Source organism: Camellia sinensis, chromosome 2 (genome assembly GCF_055761805.1).
Source record: "Camellia sinensis isolate YWXY chromosome 2, ASM5576180v1, whole genome shotgun sequence".
NCBI lineage: Eukaryota > Viridiplantae > Streptophyta > Magnoliopsida > Ericales > Theaceae > Camellia > Camellia sinensis.
Window position 1 is genome coordinate 79,784,379 of NC_138962.1, and position 25,257 is coordinate 79,809,635.

The 25,257-nt window shown below is 31.0% G+C and overlaps 2 protein-coding genes across 2 annotated transcripts in view; both read left to right on the forward strand.

Moving 5' to 3' along the window:
- The window catches only part of LOC114319674 (bidirectional sugar transporter SWEET17), a 40,852-nt gene extending 36,794 nt beyond the window's left edge, over nucleotides 1-4,058 (forward strand). The window contains exon 6 of the mRNA XM_082914896.1: nucleotides 3,607-4,058. Coding sequence (XP_082771022.1) covers nucleotides 3,607-3,792 — 186 coding nt within the window. The 3' untranslated portion in view covers nucleotides 3,793-4,058. The remainder of the gene's footprint in view (nucleotides 1-3,606) is intronic.
- Nucleotides 4,059-5,937: 1,879 nt separating this feature from the next.
- On the forward strand, nucleotides 5,938-12,811 carry LOC114319669 (acetylajmalan esterase 1). The gene is made up of 5 exons (XM_028266710.2): nucleotides 5,938-6,720; nucleotides 11,303-11,515; nucleotides 11,602-11,750; nucleotides 11,857-12,130; nucleotides 12,357-12,811. Exons 1-5 carry the CDS (start codon nucleotides 6,465-6,467, stop codon nucleotides 12,575-12,577), a joined length of 1,113 nt encoding a protein of 370 aa, XP_028122511.2. The 5' UTR covers nucleotides 5,938-6,464; the 3' UTR covers nucleotides 12,578-12,811.
- The last annotated feature ends 12,446 nt before the right edge of the window (nucleotides 12,812-25,257 follow it).

Genomic DNA, 25,257 nt, shown 5'->3' on the forward strand with positions numbered 1-25,257 from the left:
ATAAGGGACTAATATTTTGGGACGGAGGGAGTATAAAAACTTTGAGCCACTATTATGAGAGAGGCAAATAATTGAGCCAACAAAGTACAAAAAGACGGACAAAATGAAATGTACAATCACAAAGATAACAGGATGAAAAGACTTTATATTTAAAATCTCTTGAAATTTGAGTTTTGATACTATATTAGATTAAAAATTATTTAAAAAGTATATATTGATAGAAAATGAACTGAACAATTTTATTTTTTAATTTTTTGATTGGTAAAAAAAAATCATTAAAAATTAAAATTAAGAATACAAGGAAATAGAATACACAAAGAGAGAAAATGTATAAATTCTCTCACTACTTTGACCTGCATCCACCCAACTAATTCCTTAATTTCACAATTTTTTTTATAAATTATAAACAAAAAATAAAAAGAAAAAATGAAAATGAAAATAACAAAAGGAGTTAAAAAGATCTTAAATACACAAACGATTAGCCCACTACACCAGATTGAGCCACACGGATCCACCATCATAATAGTTGTTGGTGATAATTACAAATAAAACACTGAAAAATACAAATAATAAAAATTACAATAACTATTGTAAGGGCTGAGGCGCAGGAAATTCACTCTCTTTAAGGAGATTCAAGCTCTCTGCGGTTAGGCAAAGCCTCACACCGGTGCAGCAAAAAAAATCTTGACTTGTCCCCCAGAATACAACAACCCGACTAAGTCATATGGTTCACCAATACTACACAATTGGTTGAACCCAAAGTTTTATCACATACATCCTTTTTTATTTGCCTGATAATCTTACACAAAACATAATAAAGCAACAAAACTTCTCCTTACATCCAAGATAAGAAGTAAGATCAATTTATAAGAGATGAAAGCTTGGTGGACAAGTTTCTTGGAGGAGGATTCTTGGAAGTTGCTTGGAGGCTCCTTAGAAGTAGCTTGGAGGATAAAACTTGACTCTTGGAAGACTTAGAAGAAGACTTGACTAGGCAAAGACTTGGAAGACTTGAAGGATTCTTATACACCAAGAAAGGATTAACTTGGAGGAAAAGAAAACAAATCAAACCAATAACACATTATAATATTAAAATATCTGTTGACAATAGTTATGAGCCTTATTTATAGAAAACATTCAAATGGCCAACTTATGAAGTATAGGTGTTGATACAAGTACGAATATGGATATGATATGTTAAAATTTAAAAAATAAAATAAAATACAAATATGATTAAAGTACAACAAATATTTATTTATTCATTTAAATTTATAGCTAAACATCACACTTACAAATCAAAATTCAAAACAATAGCAATAAAGAGAAATTATAAAACCAAAATAAATCAATATTCAACAATACCAATACAATACTAAAGTAAAATCATGAATATGATGAACTCATATTCATAATTATCAAGACAATAATTTGTGAATTCTTTTACTTTATTCAAGTATATAATTTTTAAATATTCAAACAACAATTTAAAAATATCAATATTATGATAGTAACAATGAACATCAATATAATTTTCAATAATTCTATAAACATTAATGTTTTTTAAATTTTATATAGTTATAATTATTTACTAAGTATACAATAATAAGTAGAAGGTAAAGTTACTCAATAACAGTGTAAATAGTTAACGGTTTCAAATTACTTAAACTTTTTGAAGATGATTAAAGAAAAATAAGACTGTAGACTTATATCAAATTAATTTCAACTTCTGAAAAAATAAAAAATAAATCAACTGTTGTAGAGTACCCACCCCGCACCCATGAAGTACCTCCTACGTGCCTATGGCGTACTCAACTTTTCCAAACCATATGCGACGTGTCCGGTACGCATGTAACTATACCAATACAAATACTCGCACCTATAAATACTCGGTACACATATCTGGTACGCTTATAATTATACCAATACACGTACTCGCACTCAATAAATACTCAATACTTGTAGGAAAATATTTTTAAAATATTCGTATAAGTTGCTCCCCACAACCTTTTTCTCTCCAGCAATATTAGGTATCATAAAAAGTCTTTCATGAAAATAGTCATAAAAGATTTGTGACTTTTAGATTACACTTACAATAAAGCACCACACACTAATCAAGGTAATATAAAGGTCACAAATTTTTCATGATCATTTTCATGACAAAATTTTCATGATCTCTAACATTTTTCTTTTCTCTCGCCTCAATCTCCATCTTATTTCACCTCAAAATAGCCACGATTTCCGCTTCTTTCAATCACATCCCACTAAACGTCTATTCTTTTTCACACATTTGATCCCCACCATCTCACACTTTGTTCTATCTTCACCTTTACCAGAATCAAGGCATCCACGTTTTTCCCATCTTCCCACCACATCCCACTAACCACATTTTTCTATTTTCTAGACACAATAATTCATACAGTCTTGAAGTTTTGAATTGAATTTCTTTAAAATTCTAACAGAGCTAGATCTTATATGACCCCTTGGAACAAGTCTTTACCTTGAGTCTATTTCTCTCTCTTTTTTACCTTCATATGCAATCAGACTGCATATATAGAAGAGTATTAGAGATTTGTCTCACATCGTTTCTCTCAGTGATCCAAACTTAGTCATATAATCTAAAGATCCATCCATACAATGTCAAATAATTTTGGATTGGATTGCTTGGATACATCGATGGATCTAACCAATGTCTTGCTGCTACTGTCAAGGATTCATGCAGCAAAGTTAGCAAAGATGTTCCAACTGTTAAATATGATATTTGGTTACTCATTGATGCGCATCTATTGAGTTCTATTACCATAACATTGTCACCTTGATCCTTCACCTCTGCGACCACTTCTAGAACTGAATCTTCCTCCATTGTTATTGTATCGAAACTGATTTCTGCCTCTAGATTGACTGTTACGATTAAAACCTCTATATCCGAAGGCTGGGGAAGAGATTGAAGGAGTACTTGCTCTAGTAATTGCATAAGCAACATTGAGGTAACTCAAGGATGAATGCTTATAAATTGTTGATTCAACATGAACTTATTCGGAGCACAATAAAGAAGACATTTAATCCATGAAATTTGTCTAGCACGACAAATAGTTGTTTTGAATGCATTATACTGATTATTAGGTGGGAATAGAGGAAACAAGAACAAGAGATGAGGAAGAGGAGGAATGAGTTGATGAGCTAGAAGAGTGTGAAGGATGACTATAAGAGTGAGTTTATAATTTTGCTTGTAAATGACCAAAATGACACTAACAAGTTTACAATTTTACCTATAAAAACATAACGCATGCCGGTTATATACATATTTCTCATCAAAAAATACCAACAATTGTATATACATATTTCTCATCAAAAAATACCAACAATTGTAATCAATTGGACCATTGAGACAAAATTATAAATTCAGGGTCAAAATCGAACTAATTATAATTATAATGTTCGAAATGACACTGGGCAAAAATATAAGAACTATCGATGTAATTTGTCCTATGTATATATATATATATTCTTACTTTATAAGTGTTTGTTGTATCCTGAAAGAAATGAATTAAAGTTCATACATTCAATTGAAGTTGACATGGTGTTTTGGATGGTGTGCATCTCATATAGGTACCAAATGCAATTGGATCTCTTCTCGGAGCAACTCAGCTGGTGCTATACGCGATTTACAGTAGATCTAATCCATCCAAAAGTGTATCTGATAATGATGATGATCATCTGGAGGATCAGGATGCATGGCTACATGAGCACCTCCTCCCCTCTTCTAGTCCATTGCATGACAAGAATGAAGAATAGAAACCTAACTCACATCAGAAATAGCTAATTGCAACAAAAGAAAATGGGGGGGGGGGGGGGGAAAGAAGAAGAAAAGTGCTCATAGTAGAAAGTACAACTATATCATATATGCCTTTTCATTTATTTTTCATTTCCATTGTGTGTATATAGTGATATGAGAAAGGGGGAGAGATTATTAATTAGAAATAGATGAAGAGATTATGACTATGTTTGGATCAATAATTTGAGTAAAAATTTGAAGGAAAAAAAAAAATTTGAAGAGAAAACTTGATGAAATTAGGAAGGGAAAAGTGAATTTCCTTTTTTCCTTTTCTATCTACAAAATCATTTATTTCTCTCTTATTTTTTCCCATTCCTCCACAAATCCCTCCTCAAATTTTGATGGAAACACAATCTATATGTCTATTCATTTTTAGCTGAGGCTGCTCTGTTTTGCGGCTATTTGTTGAAGACTGCTACTTGGTGCACAAGAGGATGAGCTGCAGTTTTGCATTGATTTTTGTTGATGGCTGATGCTTTTGTTTGTTGATTGATAATGATAGTCATGATGTGTATGCTTGCAGGTGCTTCACATGTTATGGCTTGGGATTTTTGTTTTTGTTTTTGTTTTTGTTTTTGTTTTTTTTTTTTTTGTTTTGGTTTCTTTATTGTTGGTTTCTCACTGTGTGCTTTACATATTGGAGCTTGTCTTTCGGTATCAATCTAAATGGGATCGTTTAGTTCAGCTATAATGCTTTGTGCACTTGCCCTTCTTTATTGATTTTTTTTCTCTGTACACTTTGTATCGTTGACTTCATCCATAAAGATTTTTTGTTGATAAAAAAAAGTATGTCCATTCAATTTTTCATTTCTATATGCAGTAGCATTTCTGCTTGTCTTTTGTTAGTAGTTTTAGGACCAAGAATCTAGATATAAAAAAATACCTAGAAAGCCAATGTGTATAATTCAGATTCAACTTTTAAATTATATGGTGACTCATACTTAAAATAAATTTAAATCACATTTTTCATTATTATCAATAAATATGATTGGTCCTGTTGATATAAATATGACTTTTTGCATCTTATAAATTGATCCATAAAAACTGAATATCTCCTACATAGAAACATATTCAATTTAACCTACTGTTATTATTTATTGATGATATATATGTAGTCAAAATTTTCATTTATTGATACTTGAAAAGTTATTTGCTTTTTGATTTCCGTTGTGGGGGGTTATTCTTTTTTTTTTTTTTTTTTGTTGTTTGTTGTTTTCTATTGTTATTTTAATTTTTTTTTACATGTAATTTGACAAATTTAAATTAATTTTGTCAATGTAAAACAAGCTCTGCTATTAATATGAAATTCAAAAAAAAAATTATGATTTCTTCACTGAGTTTGCAATTCTAGATCAATGAAATTTCACTGAGTTTGGTCAGTAAAATTTTACTATTACTGACAAAGTCAATAAAATTTCACTGAGTCTAGTAAGTGAAATTCATCAAATTTAGTGAAATTTTATTGAATATAGTCACTAAAATTTTATTGTGCGACAACAATAAAATTTCATTGTTTTAAAAAAAAAAACTAAAATTTATTAAAACATTGTAAACTGAAGGCCAATTCCAAAAATTTGACACCTATTGTAACATTAAGAAGTAAATTTTCAAATTGAGAACTCAAAAAAAAAAAAAATTGTGGTGGTGTTATTCAAAATCAAACGACTTTTAGTCAAAACTAAAGAGATCACTAAACAAATCATAATATATCAAAATCAAAAACTACTTGAGACATAATCAAATATTTTTTCAGTCATAATAAAAAATAATAATTACAATAGTTGATAACTAATTTGGGTCATTAATAAAAAAATTTCATATTTTTATGCAATATTTTACTTGTACTATATATGCATGTCTACATATGTGAACGTCCCTACCATTAAAAAAATAAAAATAAATAAATAAATAAATAAAAATAAATAAATAAAAGGAGGAGGAGGATAAATTATATGAATAGTCCATGCATTTTTTCTATTATCATTTTAGTTACTGTTATTTTAATCAACTCGATTTTGATCCTTAATTTTAGATTTTATATCAATTGGTCCAATTGACAACACCGATTAGAGTTTTTAAAAGAATATTGTCAGTGAGTTGGTTGAGGTCAACTCACTAAGTTAAACTAATTATAATTTTACCAGTAAAAGTATGACACATGCTACTCATGTGTACTCTTTCCATAAAAAAAAAAATTTAAAAATAAAATAAAATAAACTAATAATTGTAATCAATTGGACCAAGTTAAGACAAAATCATAAATTCATAATCAAAATCAAACCAACTAAAATTACAAAGACCAAAATGATACAAGAACCAAAATATAGGAACTACCAATGATTTGTCCAAATATAAATAAATAAGTAAAATTGTACTCCTGAAAAAATTATACTTGGGAAAAAAAAAAAAAAAAATCAACTGATAACTAGTTTGAATTAACATAGGATATTGACCAAAAACGTTTATGGGAATAGGAGACATAACATCACATACACCGAATCTCAATCAATTTTGGAAACCATACTCTACATAGAAATAGAATGTACAAGTAAGGTAAAGTTCCCTCTCTATATATTGTCAGTTGTTGCAAGTATTGATTACCACTCTATTGCTTTTCTTCTCTCTAGTCTCAATGGCCATCACTGGATTGCTTTTGTCTCTCTTTGCTATAGTTCTTGCCTTGCATTCATGCTATGGTCATCCCCTTAAGGTTTGTAAGTTTGATCAAATATATCAAGTTGGAGATTCGATATCCGACACGGGTAATTTGATCCGTGAGAGCCCTATTGGAGCTGCCACTCCATTCGCTCGCCTTCCCTATGGTGAAACGTTCTTCAAGAATGCAACTGGTCGCTGCTCAAATGGCTTGCTTATGATTGATTTTCTTGGTATGAAAAACTATAAATTTGTTCTTGCTTTATTTCTATATATATTTTTTGTTTATCTGTTGTTTTATGTTTGTTTGTTACGTTTAGTTATAATGTTCATGGTAAACAAGTTTTATGATTAATTGCTTTTTGTGTATTTTGTCATGTTGGGTTGTGGGAAGGGCGTTTTGATTTGTTGGTTTTATTTGTGTTTTTGAGAAAACTTTATGGTACTAGAAAATTGACTTTAAAAAGTATACTATAAAAAAATTTACATTAATGGTATAAATTTAAAGTTGTTCTTCTTGTGTGTGTATGTGTTTACTTTGTCATCTAGGTTACTTTTTGTAGAATTTGGATTTGTAAAAGTTGAATATCGAAGTTGACCCATTATGGGATTAATTTAGATCTATTTTAATGATTTAAATTGTTAACTGAGAAAATTATTCATGCGAAAAATCAAATTGATCCAGTATCTATTGTCATACCATCAAATCAATTTTATTCATACGACATACATATTTTTAAAAATTAATCATCTATTTATTATAAAATATATGTGATTATTTATACTTGATTAACCTAATTTTTTACACACATATTTTTCTCAGCATATCATATAAAATGAATGATTCATGTTACTAAAATGCGTACAAATTGATTTCACAATACACCAACTTCACGTATCAAGTTGGATATTCAACTTTAACATATCCAAACTCCTTTTGTTTTGAGAGCCTTTGGTATTTTTCTTTTAGCATCATTATGTATCTCCAATAAACTTTTTAGTTATAAAATAAATTGGTTAGAATGTTCTTGACCGTGATTACAGTTGGTATCAATCATAAATTAATTTTTATGATTTAAAATTTAAAATTATTAATTTTATTAAAATAAAATAAGTTATAAATATGTTTAGTATAACTTTTGATAATTTATCAAGAAAGTTGAACTTGTTGAATTAAATGAATTGTCATATATAGTTTTTGTTTTTTAATATTTTAATGCAAATAATCATAATGCCATCAAAAGTTATTATTAAAAGGGGTAAATTACACCAACGATCTCTATATTTTACCTCTTGTGTTGTTTTGATCTCTGCATTTTCAATTGACTCAATTATGACTGTTTATATTAGATTTTATGTCAATTTAATTCAATTAATAATATCATTATTATTTTTTATGGATATTTATTACTAAATTGATTGAGGTTAACTCACTTAATTAAGTAAATTTATAATTTTACTTTTAAAAATATGACATAGGACACTTATGTACGTATTTTTTATAAAATAAATAAATTAATTAATTAATTAAAAATTGTAATCAATTGGATTAAATTGAGACGAAGTCATAAATTCATAATCAAAATCTAGTCAATTAAAATTACAGAGACCAAAATGATATAAAAACCAAAAAATATAGGAACTATCGTCGTAATTTGTCCTATTAAAAGATATGAGTCTCTTTTGTCCATACATATTTAAGAGTTTTAAATAAATTAAGAAGAATAATTATAAATTATAATTTTAGAAAATTTAACTTTCCGTAGTTAATTAAGTTACAAAGGTCAAATAAATTATTATAATATAAATGTACAAGGAACATTAATTAACCTTTCCTTCCACACAAATATATTACTTGAGTTAACCTATAATAATGAGTAAACAAATTGAAAAGAAAACACAAGTACTTTGGACAGAACCAATCGACACTACTCTTGGAAAAAAAATAAAAAAATAATAATAATTTAATCCATGTATCTTTTGAATGCTTTTTGATTTGGAACAGTGCGAATTTATGTCATAATGCTTTTGGTATCTATGGATTGGTGTTTAGCTGTGAGTTAGTTGCTGCAATTATGGCTCTTTATAGTAGTGGAGAGCCCAAGCTTACTTTTATTTTTGATTGTGGTTATTTGGTAGTCTCAAAACATAGTTACATCATATTTTATGATAATATGATTAGGAAAAAAAATAAAATATTAATTATTTATATTAAATAATAAAAGAATATAATAAATAATAATTAAAAATATGATGATGTAATATTCTAAAATTATTATATAATTTTCCGACTCATTATGATATTACAGTTGTTATTTATAACCACCACTCAAGTGGTCTTCATTGTGGGTCAAGCAATGTTTTGTCATGATGATTTTCTTTTGGGATTGGATTGTCTGCAATTGGGCAGTCTAGTTGGACTGTCCAATTCGGCTAATTTAGTACCCGTTTTGAGTATGTCTTGATAATTCAAATTGTTCAATATGTAAAATTTGTTGAATATTTCATCTTTATAAAAAATTAAGTTGATCAAATATCAATAACCGGTTGATCAAATCATATTTCTGTCAATAATTTTTTTTAAATCATATTTATCGTTGACAGAAATGTAAACTGATCAAGTGGTTATCGATATCTGATCAACGTAATTTTAGAAGAATGAAGTACTCGACGAGTTTTACATATTAAACAGTTAGGATCATCAATTTAGGCTCCGTGATAGGCTCAAGAAGACTCAAACAACACAGTCCAATTTGATTAAAACTGTAGACAATCTTAGGCTTTTTTTTTTTTTTTTTGTTATTGTGTTTTTTCTTATAGTAATTAAAAGTGACTTGATTATGATTTAATTATAATAAATCCTAAAAATAAGATATGAATTATATAATTTCTTTTAAATTCATGTCAATGGTACTTTGCAACGGGGGTGTTTGGGAATCAAAAGTTGAGGCTAAAATAGCGTTCAATACAAAAAAATCCTTTTAGCCCCACTCTAATCCATTGATTTAACACCAAAATATATATATATAGAATAGCACTCAGTGGTTTCAGCCTACACTGTTAACGTGACAGTGTAGGGACAAGTAGTGACAGCCCATCATTTCAGAAGTAAATGACAATTTTGCCCATTTAGACCTATTTTGAAAAAAATGAGGTTAGGGGCAAATTTGTCATTTCAACTTCAAACATCATTTCAAACACATTTTTCAATACACAACTCAAATAAAAATCCATCCTATCTTTTCAAACACAAAATCTAAAATAACATACTAAAATAATCAAAAAACTTCTAAAATAGCTACTTCCCAAACACCTCCAATATGTTGCTTGGGCATTGTCTCTCATAGTTTTTATTGCATTGAGGCTCCATTTGGCAAGGAGGTTTGAGGCTATTTTAGCCACAAAAGACAAAATAGGCTATTTTAGCCATAACAAACAAAGCATCGCATCCAACCCATAATCATTACACTCTTTTCTCACAAAAAAAAAAAAAAAAAAAACTAAAAAGCCAAAAAGCCTTTTCTAAACCAAGCTTTTTAGTCCAAGTTAAAATAGCCAAAAAGACAACTCACTTCCCAAATTGAGGCTGATCTTATTATGTGATAAATAAAAAAGGAAACATAATTTTGGGGGTTTTTTTTTTCTTCTTCCCCTTTGATTCATCCTGTTTTGGTATACAAACTTGCTCTTATCATTAATTAAGAAAATTATTAAGGATGACACACCAATAAATCTCAAATAGTGATATTATAAATTGTTTGATCATCTCTCTTTTCTTATAGACCCAAAGGTCTCATTCTAATGTGAATTACATAAAGGGCCAGGTATAAATGCGCATGTGTTAAGTATTAAGGGACAAATGTAAATTTTCTCATAATGTTAAAATTACTAAATGTAACACTTCAAAAAAGTTTCTTAGTATATTTTTCCCAAACGTAACACTCAAAAAATGTAAGTCTCCAATGTGATACACTAAAGTGTACTTTTCTCAAACATAACAATATAACATTTTTAAAAAACTCCTTAATATACTTTTCTCAAACGTAACACTCCAATCAATGTAACATATTAAAAAACTTCTTAGTATATTTTTCTCAAATGTAAGAATATAACATTTCAAAAAACCTCCTTAGTGTAATTATTTCAAACGAAACACTCTAATCAATATAACACACAAAAACTCTTTAGTGTACTTTTTTCAAACATAACATTTCAATGTAACACACTAAAAAATTCCTTAGTATACTTTTCTTAAACATAATAACGTGACATTAAAAAAAAAAAACTTTGTATATTTTTCCCAAACTTGATGCTCCAATCAATGTCAAATACAAAAACTTCTTAGTATACTTTTTTCAAACGTAACATTCTAATGTAACACTCCAATATAACACCAGAAAATCACAATGACAGAAATATCACAATGACAGAAATATAAATTTTCACGCTCGACAACTAACACGTTAGTCACCAATCCCCCAAAAAGAATCTTCCACTTTCCATTCACATCCCAAAAATAAATCAAAAAATTAAAAAAAAAAAACGAATCACAAAAAGACATTTATTTAAACTCAAATGGTATCAAATCAAATAAATATAACTTTTCAAAACAAAAATGACTAATTGGTTAATGAAAAAACTCCATGGACTAAAAGGATCAACATTCCCTCATATGAAATTTATAGGTAAAATATTTAATTATTAATTTAAATTTAATGCCTAATTAAATAATGTAATTATTTTTGTATGATTGGCTTCATGCAATACACTTATCACATTTATTATTAAATTGTACCATTTATTGTTCTTTGACAGCAATGGCTGCGGGACTTCCGTTTCTCAATCCATATAAGAACATTGATGCTGACTTTAGACATGGAGTGAATTTCGCAGTAGCTGGCTCTACTGCATTACCAATCGAAGTTCTCGCTAATCAGAACATTTCATCCCCATTAACCAGTAGCTCACTTACCGTCCAACTTGATTCAATGTTCACCCATTTCAATTCTATCTGCTACACAGAAAGAGGTTGCTAGTACTCACTCAAATTAAATATATGAGTTGATGTTTAAAATAAGTGAATCACATCATATTTACTTGTTTGTGTTTGACAGATTGTATGGAGAAACTTAAAAATTCTCTATTCATGGTTGGAGAGATAGGAGGCAGTGATTACAATTATGCATTGTTTCAAGGCAAAAACATTAATGAAGTAAAAGAAATTGTGCCAAGCGTTATTCAAGCCATAAAGAATGCGGTTAGAGTAAGTTATTTTGAAAGCATTTTTCATTGACCTTTATTTGAGGTATATATTAATTATTTGACATCAAATCTAAATCCAATTCTGTAATAACTTATATGGATTGCAGACAGTGATTCATTATGGGGCTGTTAGAGTGGTAGTCTCCGGTAATTTTCCCATAGGTTGTCTTCCTATTTATCTTACTGGATTTCAGACCGAGGACCATGCAGCTTATGATGAGAATCTATGTTTGAAAGAACTAAATAGCTTTTCGATGTATCACAATGAGCGTTTACAACATGCTATTGAAGACTTGAAGATAGAGTTTCCTAATGCAGTTATTGTGTACGGTGATTATTACAATGCATTCCAGTGGCTTTTCAAAAATGCTCCCTATCGTGGTGAGTCTTTACACCTTACAAACAAATGGGTGTTTTGGGAAGATGGTTAAAAAGCTGCTTTTTGGCTTTGTTTTTATTTTTTTGTGAGAGAGGAAAGTGGGTTAAAAGCTGTAAAGTGACTTTTAACCCACTTCCCAAAATAGCCCAAAATGAGACAATATATATATATAGCAGTAAGTTGATAATAAAGATTATTTATAATTATTAATTCTCTTCACTCTTACAGGATTTGATGCCATGTCTACAAAGAAAGCTTGTTGTGGAATTGGAGGTGACTACAACTTTAGTGTCACCCAAATGTGTGGGGCTCCAAATGTTACAGTTTGTTCCAATCCCAATCAACACATAAGTTGGGATGGAGTTCACTTGACACAAGAGGCCTATAAGATCATGACTGGATGGCTCATTCATGATTTCTTACCAAAGCTTCAATGCAGTTGGTCTTGATTAATTAGACTTGTAATTAAAGTGGTTAAGAGTTTTTGGTATTTGGCTTTGGGATGATTTGCTTTCTTCATAATTGTCATCTTTGTTAGATTTTGCTTTGGAGTTTATGATTTGAAGTTTTTATGAGTTGATAAATTTGACTTGGAATTAGCAAAGATAAGAAACATAGATTCAAGTTGTTTCATAGGCTTCACCATTTTATAAAGCATTGTCTCAAACAATTTGTTTTAAGAACCCGTGTGAAACTTGGCATGATTGCTTCTTTATAGTGGGGCTAACAATCTTGAGCTAATCATATTCAATCATGTTTGTGGGCTTCAGTTTATGTTTCGGCTTATACATCATTTTTGTATACTATATTTTATCGTAGTTGTGTATATTACTCAAGTACTAGTCATTAGATTTAGAATTTAAATTAATTAGGAAGAGTCCTCACACATTAATCATAATAAACTAATATTGTTTACTAATTATTAAAAATCAACAACTTAACATGTATCACGATATGATTAGAATGCAAAATCAAAAATTCATTATAACTTCTAGCACAAAGTCGGCAAGCAATACCCATTTTTTAATGAAGACCAAAATTCATTATAACTTGTGACACGAAGCTGGCAAAAAAATAAGGAAAATATTAATTAATGCAAGTTTTATTATAACTTGTAACACAAAGTCAAAGAAAATATATATATATTAATACAAGTTAAATTTCAAATCATCCTAAAAGAAGAATTATAAATTATTAACCCAAATTGAAAAAGTAATAAGTCAACTTAAATGTGATATTCTAATAAAAAAATCTATTTTTTTAACCATGTTGCTTGTCAGTTGACACATAGCAAAAAACATATACATGCTCTAGTGAACGTGAACATTAGACGAGAAAGGTCGTATTTGGATTGTATCTCAAAGTCGTTACATTTTAATTGTATTTGCATATGGAGACAAAAAGTGACTTTAGGTAATTCCACGCCTGTCAATGTCTCATATCACCTCCTTCTTAGTCCCTATTAATTTACTTACATTCTTATTTCATACGTTATTTATCTCTTAATCATGTCATTGATTAAATTGTATTATTACAAAGTATTTTTCTAATACTAGCCACATTGTGCATGGCGATAAACAGCATCTTTTTGTATTTGGCTTCCTTCAATATCTTACTTTGTAAGGTTCTCTAAATGAATTTCTTGATTTTGAATTGCTTTTTGTAGCCTTGCCTTTAATTATTTTAAAATGATGTCACAAAATTAAAACAAAATTGTTATAATTATTTAAATATAAAAATCGGAGAGTAAATATAGTTTTGAAATAATTGTATGTCTAACTAAATTCACCTAACTTTCCCTAGTCAAAATATTTTTGAGGAAACAATTTGAATGAATTACTAAATTTTAGACTAATCGGGCAGAAGATTGATAATTTTGACAAAAAAAATATTCTCAATAGTATTCTACCAAAATTTTAGACAAGGAAGGCATTCTAACATTTCTTGCTTAATATTGGTTGAATGGCTGCCTTCCACATGTTTTTTTATATAGCCCATGATAGTTGGATGGAGAGAGAGCTTTTAACAGTATAATTAATTAAACTGTGACTCACAAGAGTTTTAAAAGGGTGAGAATTAATCAAAGATCATGCTTTTGGGTCTTTCACACTATGCACATGAACATGCAACTCTACAAATGGGGGCATGCTCATATGTTTACTATGAATCTTCCCTCCAAATGCAATTTCCATTTTTCTCTTTTATTGGTTTCAATGCATTTCAAATTAATCACACACCATTCCTGACCTTAATTACTAACATTTCCCATCAGTTTTTTTCTTTTTTCTTTTTCTTTTTTTTCTAATTCTTCTTCTGAAGTTTTTAATTGGGTTAATTACACTTAATACCCCTACATTTTATTGTAATTTCACTTTGGTCCCTTCACTTTTAATTGTGACAATCAATCCTCTACACTTTATGTCAAGTTGCAATATCACCCTTTTACCAATCTCTCCAAACACTGCAAAAATGATGAGAACCATAAAAACACTAGAACCAAATTGACAACTTTGAATACCAAAATAACAAAATTGAGTGCATTTTTTGAGATAATCTAAATAATATACTTTTTGATCTTTTATCAATTAAACCCTCGAATATATAAAACAAAATAAATTTAAATATCTAATTATAATTTCCATCATTCAATATGGTTTCACAAATCTCAAAAAATGATATTTTTTCTCAAAACATGTATGATCTAGATTTTTACTTGCACGGTTTTCAACCTACTACTAGTTTATCAATCCTGTTGAAATTAATCTGGGAGATAAGTTAGCTACAATTGCTAAGAGAAATAAAGAGAGTAGATTCAAAATTTTGGACTCAATTCTAGGACCGACTCGAGGTAATTTAAGGCTTAAACTATCAATTTTAAATTAGATAGACATTTTTTAAATAAATTTTTTGTAAAGTTTATTATTTAAAATTTATTTTGGTTGTTTTTTAGATTAAAATTAGGGCAAACTTCACTTTACCCTTCTGTGGTTTGGGCCGGATGCGGTTTACCCCCTTGATATTCAGAAATTATCACATAACCCCCTTGTGGTTGATGGACTAAAACGCATACTAACTTCTGTTAACAGAAGTTGTAAATTGATAATTATACCTTCATCTTCATCTTCATCTTGTTCTTCTCTCTCACCGTTTCAGGGAAAACCCAGTTCTCTCTCTCCACCTTCATCTTCTTCTTCTCTCTCTCTCCATTTCAAACTTTATATGTGTACATACATATGCATAAACAATCTCATCTTCATTTTTTTTTTCTCTTTCTCCACTTCAAACTTTGTTCCTTGTTCTGTTCCGATTTAGACTTGAGTTTCTTCTTCAACACCTTTACGTATTATTTTCTTCTTCAACACCTTTATTAAAACCCATAATAATCACAATTAAATTTAATGATATTGGATATGCATATATATATATATATATATATATAAAGAATAATCTAATTATTACTTGAGAAATTATACAAACACTTTTTAGTTGTACTTGCCTCAGATTCGAACCAAAATGAGATCAAGAAAAAGTTTGATTGGATTGTATATATAAATATGCATATATATATATATATATATATAAAGTTTGATTAAGAAATTATATAACTAAAAAATAGATATATATATATATATATATAAAGTTTGATTCAGAAGTTATAAACAATGCCATCAATATCCTGATCTATAAACCTCTACCCAGGAAAAAAAAAATGAAAGATGGTTTGATCTAAATTCTATAATTTCTTTATTTGATGAATATAATTAATTGAATGATTTGGTGATAAATATTGAACCAGTTTCAGTTTATGCATATGCAAGCTCATCTTTACTGTATATATGTGTGTGTGTGTGTGAGTAAAATATAATTTTGGGTATGAAACAATTTGATGTGGGAGGAGGTTTAAGGATGGCGTGTGAGGAGAGGGGCTGCGGTGGTGGTGCGATGGATATGGGTGGTGGTTTGAGGGGAGGAGAGAGAGAAAGAGAGAAAAGATGTGAAGAAAAAAGAAGGTTGAAAATAGAATGGCATCTTTGTAAACTTGAAGAGGTAAAAAGGATATTTTCGTTGTAAAAATGGACTCACTCTGTATAAAGACGCGTGACTTTCACATTTTGTTATCTTAGACAGAAAAGTTAATTGTGTGTTTTAGTCCATCAACCACATGGGAGTTATGTGGTGATTTCCGAATGTCTGGGAGATAAACCACACCCGGCCCAAACTATAGGGGGGTAAAGTGAAGTTTGCCCTTAAAATTATTATATATTTGAGATCTAATTGCTATTTTGAGGATAATTTAGAGGTAAAATGAAACTTCAAGTGAAGTTTTGGTGTCATATCAGTAACTTCTGTTTGATTATTGATAGCAGCTTACAGCTGAAGTAAAATTGATCTCAAATTGAATAGTTTAGTTGTAAAATTGACATTATTAAAAGAACAAAAGGTTGAATTGATTTTTGAATAATAGTTTAGAAGGCAAAATAAAATTTCCTTAATGATGTAGTTCAATATAAACCATTCATTCTAAAACAAAGAGTCATTCTAATATATGGGTAATACTATATATGGTACACATCCTACTTAGAAATGACATAATTTGAATATGGTACACTTATGCAACTTATGTCATTTGTGAATTTTATTATCACAAATAACATAACTCAATACTATGAGAGTCATAACTAAATGGGGGATTTTTTTTAAGGTCCCTGATATTAAGAATTTATAACATAAAGGACACTCAATATTTTCATAATGTCTAAGGTCCTTCAACATCAATCTAGAGAAAATTCGATCCAGAGAAAATTCGATCCAGAGAAAATTTGGTCCAGAGAATTTCTCTGGAAAATCCAGAGAAATTCTCTCCAGACATCCAGAGAAATTCTCTTTATCCAGAGAAAATTCAGATAGTCCAGAAAAAATTTAGACATCCAGAGAAAATTCAGATAGTTCAGAGAAAATTCACAAAATCCAAGAAACTCTGCATCATCATGCATTTTATATGTTCTCTTACAAATATCTTTTCATGAAGAGTTGTTATCAAAATTCTGTTTGCTAATCCTAGTGCTCTTTGTAGATCAAATCCAACAAGATGAGGTGGTTGACAGTAAGATCTTGCAATACCCTAGCATAGACAAGAAAGAAAAGAAGTCATTCCCTAGACTTCCAGAGAAAATTCAACTTCAAAGAGAAAATTAGTCCAGAGAAATTCTGGGAAGAATTTCTCTGGACTTTCCAATTTCTCTAACATTCCCTAGATTCCCACTGTAAATTTCTCTGGCCTTCCATTCTCTCCAGAGAAATTTCCATTCTCTCCAGAGAAATTGTAATGTGTTTCATCTTGTTTGAACATGCTATATTGTTGATATTGATTCAGAAATTCTACAATTGTTTGGGAAATTCCTATCATTTTCTTTGAATGAATTCAATAAATTTTTGTTGTACTTATCTACAAATTTTCCAGGGTATATCTATCCTTACGTAATTCCAAATTTCTCTAGACTTCTTTTCAAATTTATCTGGACTTCCCACTGTCCAGAGAAATTCTCGCCAAATTTCTCTGGATTTCCCATTGTAATTTCTTTGGACAAAGTAAGTTCAAGTCTCATCTTACCCTAAACTCTCTCTCACTCTCTAATATTTTTTCTTTGGATATATGGTTGTAGAAGAAGCTTCTGATTCTCCAAATTTCTCATAGCCATTATTGGTCATTCAAAATCAAAGAATTTCTCTAGTTACCTACCAGGAAATATTTCTTGGTTATCTAAACTTCTTTATTATTGGTCATTCAAAATCAAACCAAACCAGAGAAATTTGGGCTACCTAGAAACAAAAAAAAATCATAATTTTCTCTGTGTTTTGAACAAATTAGAGAAAATTGTAATTGTTTTTCTCTATGATTATTTTTCTAAGAAACATTTTATCAAACAAGTTAGCTTCAAAGCTCATAGCTATATGTTTTACAGTTCTAAAAAGAGTTTTGTCAAACCAAATCTCAGTCGAAAGAGTCCATAGCTTGTTTCTCTGCAAATCAGCTCCATGGCATCAAGAGAGGAGGATACACGAACATGATTACAGAGAGCTGTACACGGGCTCTCTCTCTCGGCTTAGAGAGAGAAAGGAGAGAGTACACAGCAAGGAGAGACCTACACACCTAGACCATGCATGAGGGACGGGATGGAGAGGGCAACACAAAGAACGACCAGCTTCTCTCTCTATAATGGAGACATGCATACGGCAGACCAGCTTGTTGCTCGGACTCAGGACAACGTGGATGGAGAGGGGATGGGGTGAGGGACCTTAGACTACAAAAGAACAGATTGTGGACTTAATCCATTACTAAAAGTTTGGTAGGGACCTTAGACCGATTTTCTCTAACTAAATATATATATATATATATATACACACATAATCAAACATCACATGAAGTATATAACCAAACAACTCTTAGATCATAAGCAAAAAGAGAATGCTATAGGTCCCAAATTTTCTACCAAATAATGACCAAATGTCTTACATAGGTGCAGGGTCTACAAAATTGCAGACCACATCCCTAGCATTACCCTAACCAAAATAATGTCATAACTAACATTATAATGTGTCATAACTAATTATACAATAGGTCATAATCAAAAACATAAAAGTGGCAATCAAATGTGCATATAGTATAAATCATAGAATTTCTCCTAGTATATACACTCTCAAAATTGTGTATATCATATTCAAGTTATAATATTTATTGTATTGATTATTACAAATATCATAATTAAAAAAAAAAATCAACCATAACTAAAAAGAAAAACATAATGAGTCATGGTCAAATATCACATATGGTATAACTAAAACTTTTTTCGATCATAACTAAAATAATAGTCATAATAGCTTTTAATCAACATGACAATGAGTCATAACTAACATTACAATAGGTCATAATCAAGTCATAACTAATACTACAATAGAATAAGTCATAATCAAATATTAGAAAGGGCATATTGTAAACATATTATAGAATTTTTCTAAAACAAAATACCCATAAATATGATATTTTTATTCATCAAAAAGGAATTATCACATTATTTTTATAACATGTTTTTATAAATAATGAGAGGGTAATTTTTGGGAAAAATTGGGCCGAGCTGCGAGTTGGGCTTTGAGGCCCAAAACGCGAAGGACTAAGTAAAAAGGGCGTAATGGATACTCCGGCCCAGGAGAGCAGGGTTACTCCGGCCTTGGAGAGACAAAGTTACTCCGGCCCAATGAGGTGAAATTACTTCGGCTCACAAATGATAAAGTTACTTCGGTTAGAGGATTGTAAATGTACTTCGGTCTGGGAGCAACTTGAAGTTATACCGACCTTAGAGGTATACCAGTTTGGGAGTTATACCGGTCGAGAGTCGTTGGTTCGGTCCAAACACACCATGGGTTGAACAGATGAGAAACCGATATAAGGAAGAGTAAAGGGAAGGGCTGAACTAAGGTTAGTTCGGCCTACTTTACCTCGGTCAAATGGTAGTTCGGCCATGGAGAAAACCATCCCACTTGGTTTAAGCAGTGGGGGAGGGTGTAAAAGGATAAGCATTATCCTTAGGAGTATGAATCCTAGGAGGACTCTGCAAGTAGAAATACAAGTACTACTAGGATTGTGCCACGGGAAACTTATAAAAACCCACAAACATCACCTTGGAGGAGGTAATTGAACATAATTCTTTCTGAGAGCATAAGACTTTGTCTATTTGTCAAGCTTACTGATTTAGGCATCGGAGAGGTTTCCGGCACACACCCGCCGGCTAGCTTACGTTTGTGTTTTCAGGTAACAAAGCGACGTCGTACGGAGGAGCGTGAACTTGGTCAACAGGATTATACGAGGAGAATTATTTCCTCCCCGTACAAATAACATTTTCTTTTCACATTATAATAATGAGTAATCTCAAATCTGATTCAAAGATGGCATTCTCTAGTCAATGATCATTTCAGAATGTCCAATTCTTTGGTTCAATAAAAATTAAAAATATACTCACAAATATATGACAAGAAAATTAAGATATAATCATTCTATTATCTTTCGCTTTCATTTTAGTGAATCAAAAGTTACCTAAACAACCCTTAAAATTTTAAGTCCAAAATACCAAAAAAAGTAATATTTTATTAAGAAAAATACAACAATAAATAAATAAATAAATAAGATACAACTCTAACTTGTTTTCCAGAATACAACAGTCTAACCGATTGTTATATGATTTAGGGCACTTTTATACAAGATAGTGAATCCAAACCTCCATAAAAAATAACACCCTTCTTTGGCGGTAATGAATAGGTCCATTTACTGATCGTTATATAATTTAGGCCACCTCTGATGAATCCAAAATTCCACCAGAAATAACAGTAGGGTCCGTTTGGGAAGAGCTTTTCTAGACTTTTTTAGCTATTTTAACCACAAAAGACAAAATAAGCTATTTTAGCCACAAAAAACAAAACATTACATCCAACCCATAATCATTACACTCTTCTCTCACAAAAAAAGTCAAAAAAATCAAAAAATCCTTCCAAAATCAAACTTTTTAGCCCAAATTAAAATAACCAAAAAAGTCAAAAAATCAACTCAGCTCTCAAACGGAAGCTAAGTCTATTTACTGATTATTATATAATTCAGGCCACCTCTAATGTAACTCTTAATGCAAGAGTTACAAGATGTAATTATATATATATATATATATATATAAAGGAGTAAATAAATATACACAATAGTTCGAGTGGATTACACAAACTGTTGCGTCCATGAATTAGATCCAACTCCTTCAAGTTATACCCAAACCCGCAAGCATAGAAACATATGTTATTATATACACCTCTTCATCTACTTGTCTAGTCGATGTGGGGATTTGTCGTAACTCCAAACACTTACTACTCACCAATACACGTGACTTCCCAATAACTCCACTTCCTACTCACCAATACACGTAACTTCCCAATGACTCCTCATTCGTGAATAATGCGAAAAGTTTCAAAATAAATAAAAATTAATTAATAATATTAAAATGTTCTAATATACATATATAATTTTGCATTAACTTTTTTATTTATTTTACTGTATTATGTAAATATATAAAATTTTAAAGGATAAATTACACTTTACCCCTTTTAAATTTGAACATTTTCCCCCTTTGTCCTCAAGATTTTTTTTTCTACTTTAACCCTTAATGTTTATGATTTTTCCCAATTAACTTTTAATACTAACTTCCATCCAAATTTGTGACCGAATTGCCACATAGGCATGGTATTAGTGCGCCACATAAGCACCATAATACAACTACAGCTTGACCCATACCCAAACCCAAACCCAAACCCAAACCTAGACCCAGACCTACGAACACACCATGATCGACACCATCTCTGTGCTTTTTTTTTTTTTTTGTTTTCATCTTGTTTTTTGAATTTGATTTTGATCTTGTTGTAGGAGGCTGATTGGCGTCGGGGTGGTGAAGGTGGAGGTTGATGGCAGAGGGAATGGAGGTTAGGGGCAGTGGAGATGGAAAAAAGGTAGAGGGATATGATAAAAATTAGGGGCAATTGAGGGAGTCGTGGAGGTAAAGAAAGAAAATGAATATTGAACCAGGTAGAGATCAAGGAAAATGGTGAGAATGAGGCGATGGACATGGGTGGTGGTTTCGAGGTAGAGATTGGTTGGGACAGTGGGGCTTGGGGCCTAGGGTTTTGGTGAAGAAAAATGGGTTAGATGGGTGTGTGGGTGGTTGGGTATTTTTGGGTTTGGATTTGTCTTAGGGTTAAGGTGCGGGTTTGGGTCAAGTGTTAGTTGGTGCCACCTAACACTTACATGGCGCCATGTGGCACTTATGTGGCAATTCTGTCAAGAATTTGGATGGAAGTTTGTATTATGAGTGAATTGGGAAAAATCACAAACACTAATGCTGTGTTTGGTTGGGGGATTTGGAGATGGATTTGGAAAGGGAAAGGGAAAAGGTGTGTGAAACTAGGTGAAATGTAGGTACATTTTATTCACATTTCACCTAACTTTTTCCTTTCCCTTTTCAAATCCCTCCTCAAATCCTCTAACCAAACACAGCGTAAGTGGTGTTTGGGAAGTTGTTATTTTAGTATGTTTTTTTAATTTTTGATTATTTTAGGAGGTTAAAATTTTTGTTTGAGAGGATAATTGAGTTTTTTTTGTAGTTGGATGTGATGTTTGTGAGAAAAAAAGTAAAATAATTATGGATTTAATGTGACATTTTATCTGAATTTGTTTTTTTTGGTTTTTTAATCAATTTTGTCTTTTAGTGTTTTTTTAGCAAAAAAAATATTTAAAAAAAAAAAAAAAAAAAAAACACTTCTCAAACACCACCTAAGTGTTAAAGTGGAAAAAAAAATTTTAAAAATTAAAATAAAAAAAATGGTCAAATTTAAAGGTACCAAGTGTAATTCATCTAATTTTAAATTAGTATCAATAAATATGCTTCATTTCAAACCCCACCTATCACATTTTTTTTAAATGTGCTTAATTTTTCAAAAACTCATGTACTTGTGTGACAATCGTATGTTTTTTTTTTTTTTTATTATTATTATTATTATTATTATTTATGAAGGTCAATGATTAATTATTAAATAAGTGTTTAAGGAGAATCGCACTCACACCCTTTCCTTGCTAGTATTGAAGTCTTGTCTTTCGTTCCACTGCTAAGAGTGGAACTAATTTCTCTTTATGAGAAACTTAGAGGTATTTTGAAAAGTTTGTAAAAAGTTCACTTTTATCTTTTAACTAGTTTTTTGACTTTTTTATAAAGTGATGTAGAAAGTTGGTAAAAAATTATTTTTGATTTTTTTTTATTAATATTTATTTATGATGTCACATCACAATCAAATGACCAAAATATTCCCACTTAATTTAGAAAATTTATATTTTTACCCATATATAGCCCTAAACAATATAAAAAGTATAATTGTAATTTCACAACTTATTTTTTTGGATTTCCCAAATCATTTCTTGCTAAAAAAGCCAAGCTAACTTTTTTATCCCCAAGCTGCAAACGCAGCTTTTAACATGTGTTTCCCAAAGAGCACTTAATGATCAAAGAGTTAGCCACACAAGTCACAATCTATTGGTAGGGCTGCAAATGAACAGAGCCGTTCGTGAACAAGCTCGAGCTCGGCTCGGCTCAATAAAAGCTCGTACGAACTCGATTCGTTAATTTTTTTTGTCGTTCGAGCTCGAGCTCGTTAAATTTTTAATAAACAAGCCCAAACATTCTAAAGCTCGGCTCGTAAGCTCGGCTCGTTAGCTGGTTCGTTTAATATTTATTATTTATATATTAAATAATATAAAATTATGTATAAAAAATAAGAAAAATATGCTATTTATATGTTTAAAAAATATAAATGTAAATAATACTTAACTATAGATAGTACATTTATATAATAGTGGTAGTAGATATTATTATTTTAGTAAAATATGAATTTTTTATAGTATGTTTATATATATTGTGTATATAATTGTATAATCAAAGTTTTAATTGTAATTTTAGTCTCACATGCAAGTATGAATTTATAAATTTTTTGGCTCGTTAAGGTTCGTGAACAGGCTCGAGCTCGAGTCGAGCCTAAGCCAACTTGGCTCGAGCTCGGTTCGTTAAATTTTTATTCAGCTCGAGCTCGAGCTCGTTAAAATCTTAATAAACAAGCTTAAACACACTAGAGCTCGGCTCGACTCGGCTCGTTTGCAGCCCTATCTATTGGTTTGTCATAGTGGTATGCTTTCCAATCTTCACGGTGGAAGTTGCAGGTTTAAACTACATATGAGAGGTTGTCATTGATCCATTTTTCCTTTCTCTTTCACCTTAGATTAGGCTAGTTTAGATTCTAACGAGTGATGCAAAGAAAAAAATTACAAATATAAAAAGTATTATATTATACTAGACAATTAAAGTCCATGATGAGGGAAAAATAAACACCGTAAAGAAAATTAAACCCTTTGTTGGAAAATAATTATTTTCGGCAACTTTAATGTAAAATCTGTAGGAGAGGGTTCAAGAAAGGAGTTGGAAAATTCGAAGATCTTCAAAGATCCTTGAAGAACAACTTCGAATTCTCTAGAATATGATGAGAGGCTTAGATTCTTCAATAATCTCAACTTAGGAACACAACAACAAAGGAGATGATGGAGATAAGAGATTGGGTGAAGAAGAAGGCAAAATGACTAGAGAATAGAATAATGGCAAGGCTCTCCCATTGATCTCCCACTTTCACTCTCAAGGTTGATAATGGAGAAGGGAAATTAGTTCTTTCCCAAGAGTTAAAAATCTCCAAAATTCATCCCTTGTAAAGCTATGGGTGGGTGCTATTTATAGGCACCTCATGATGTAGGATGGAGCCCATGTGCAAGGCACATGGGGGATATTCTCTCTAACCACCTTGTCCGAGGAGGTGACCTCTCCGAGTAGGTGACTTCTCCGAGGATGAGAAAACCCCGAAGAGGAGATCAATCCCTCGGCGAACCCTTCTTCTTAGCCACACCTAACCAATGATCCCCAATCATCCCAAAGGGTCAGGGGTAGTCCCAGAGGACGTCCTGCCGCAAAATATTGCCGAGTCTCATGGACCCCCCGGGGTCGTGCCACCTCGACTCGGGTATAGGCTAGTTTAACCGAAGAGTGAATTTGTCTCCACTCACCGTCCTCGGGATCGGGTCCTTTGTTCGAACTCCATTACGCCCATGGTTTTGGTGCGTAGATCCCGGAAAGCTCCGAGCCCGCAAGTGTTCTGGGACTCATTAACGGAGCGACTTCTAGATTGCGTCTGAATCCGTTCGAAGCCAAGTATTTCGGACCTCTAGGTTCGTGGATCCGAACCCTTTCGAGTCCGAGTGCCTCGGATCTCTAGGCTTGCCTAATACCCTTTCGAGTCCGGGCCTGAGTAAGTCTCTAGGTTCGTGGATCCGAACCCTTTCGAGGCTTAGAGCGATTCAATCCGTTTGATGGCGATAAATCTGGGCCCACTGATTCTTGGACTTGCGATAAATTCGGGCCCACTAATCTTGGGCTATTGGGCCTAAATAATTTAGTGGGCTCAAATTAGCCCCTCTTACATTTGCCCCTTGCGTGTATGAGAAATTTTAAATTTCTCA

Bases quoted from the DNA above. Each gene is read 5' to 3' on its own strand.
- LOC114319669 (XM_028266710.2), top strand. From the start codon at position 6,465: ATGGCCATCACTGGATTGCTTTTGTCTCTCTTTGCTATAGTTCTTGCC. The intron at 6,721-11,302 runs GTATGAAAAACT...GTTCTTTGACAG, and splicing joins GCTTATGATTGATTTTCTTG to CAATGGCTGCGGGACTTCCG. The intron at 12,131-12,356 runs GTGAGTCTTTAC...TCACTCTTACAG, and splicing joins CAAAAATGCTCCCTATCGTG to GATTTGATGCCATGTCTACA.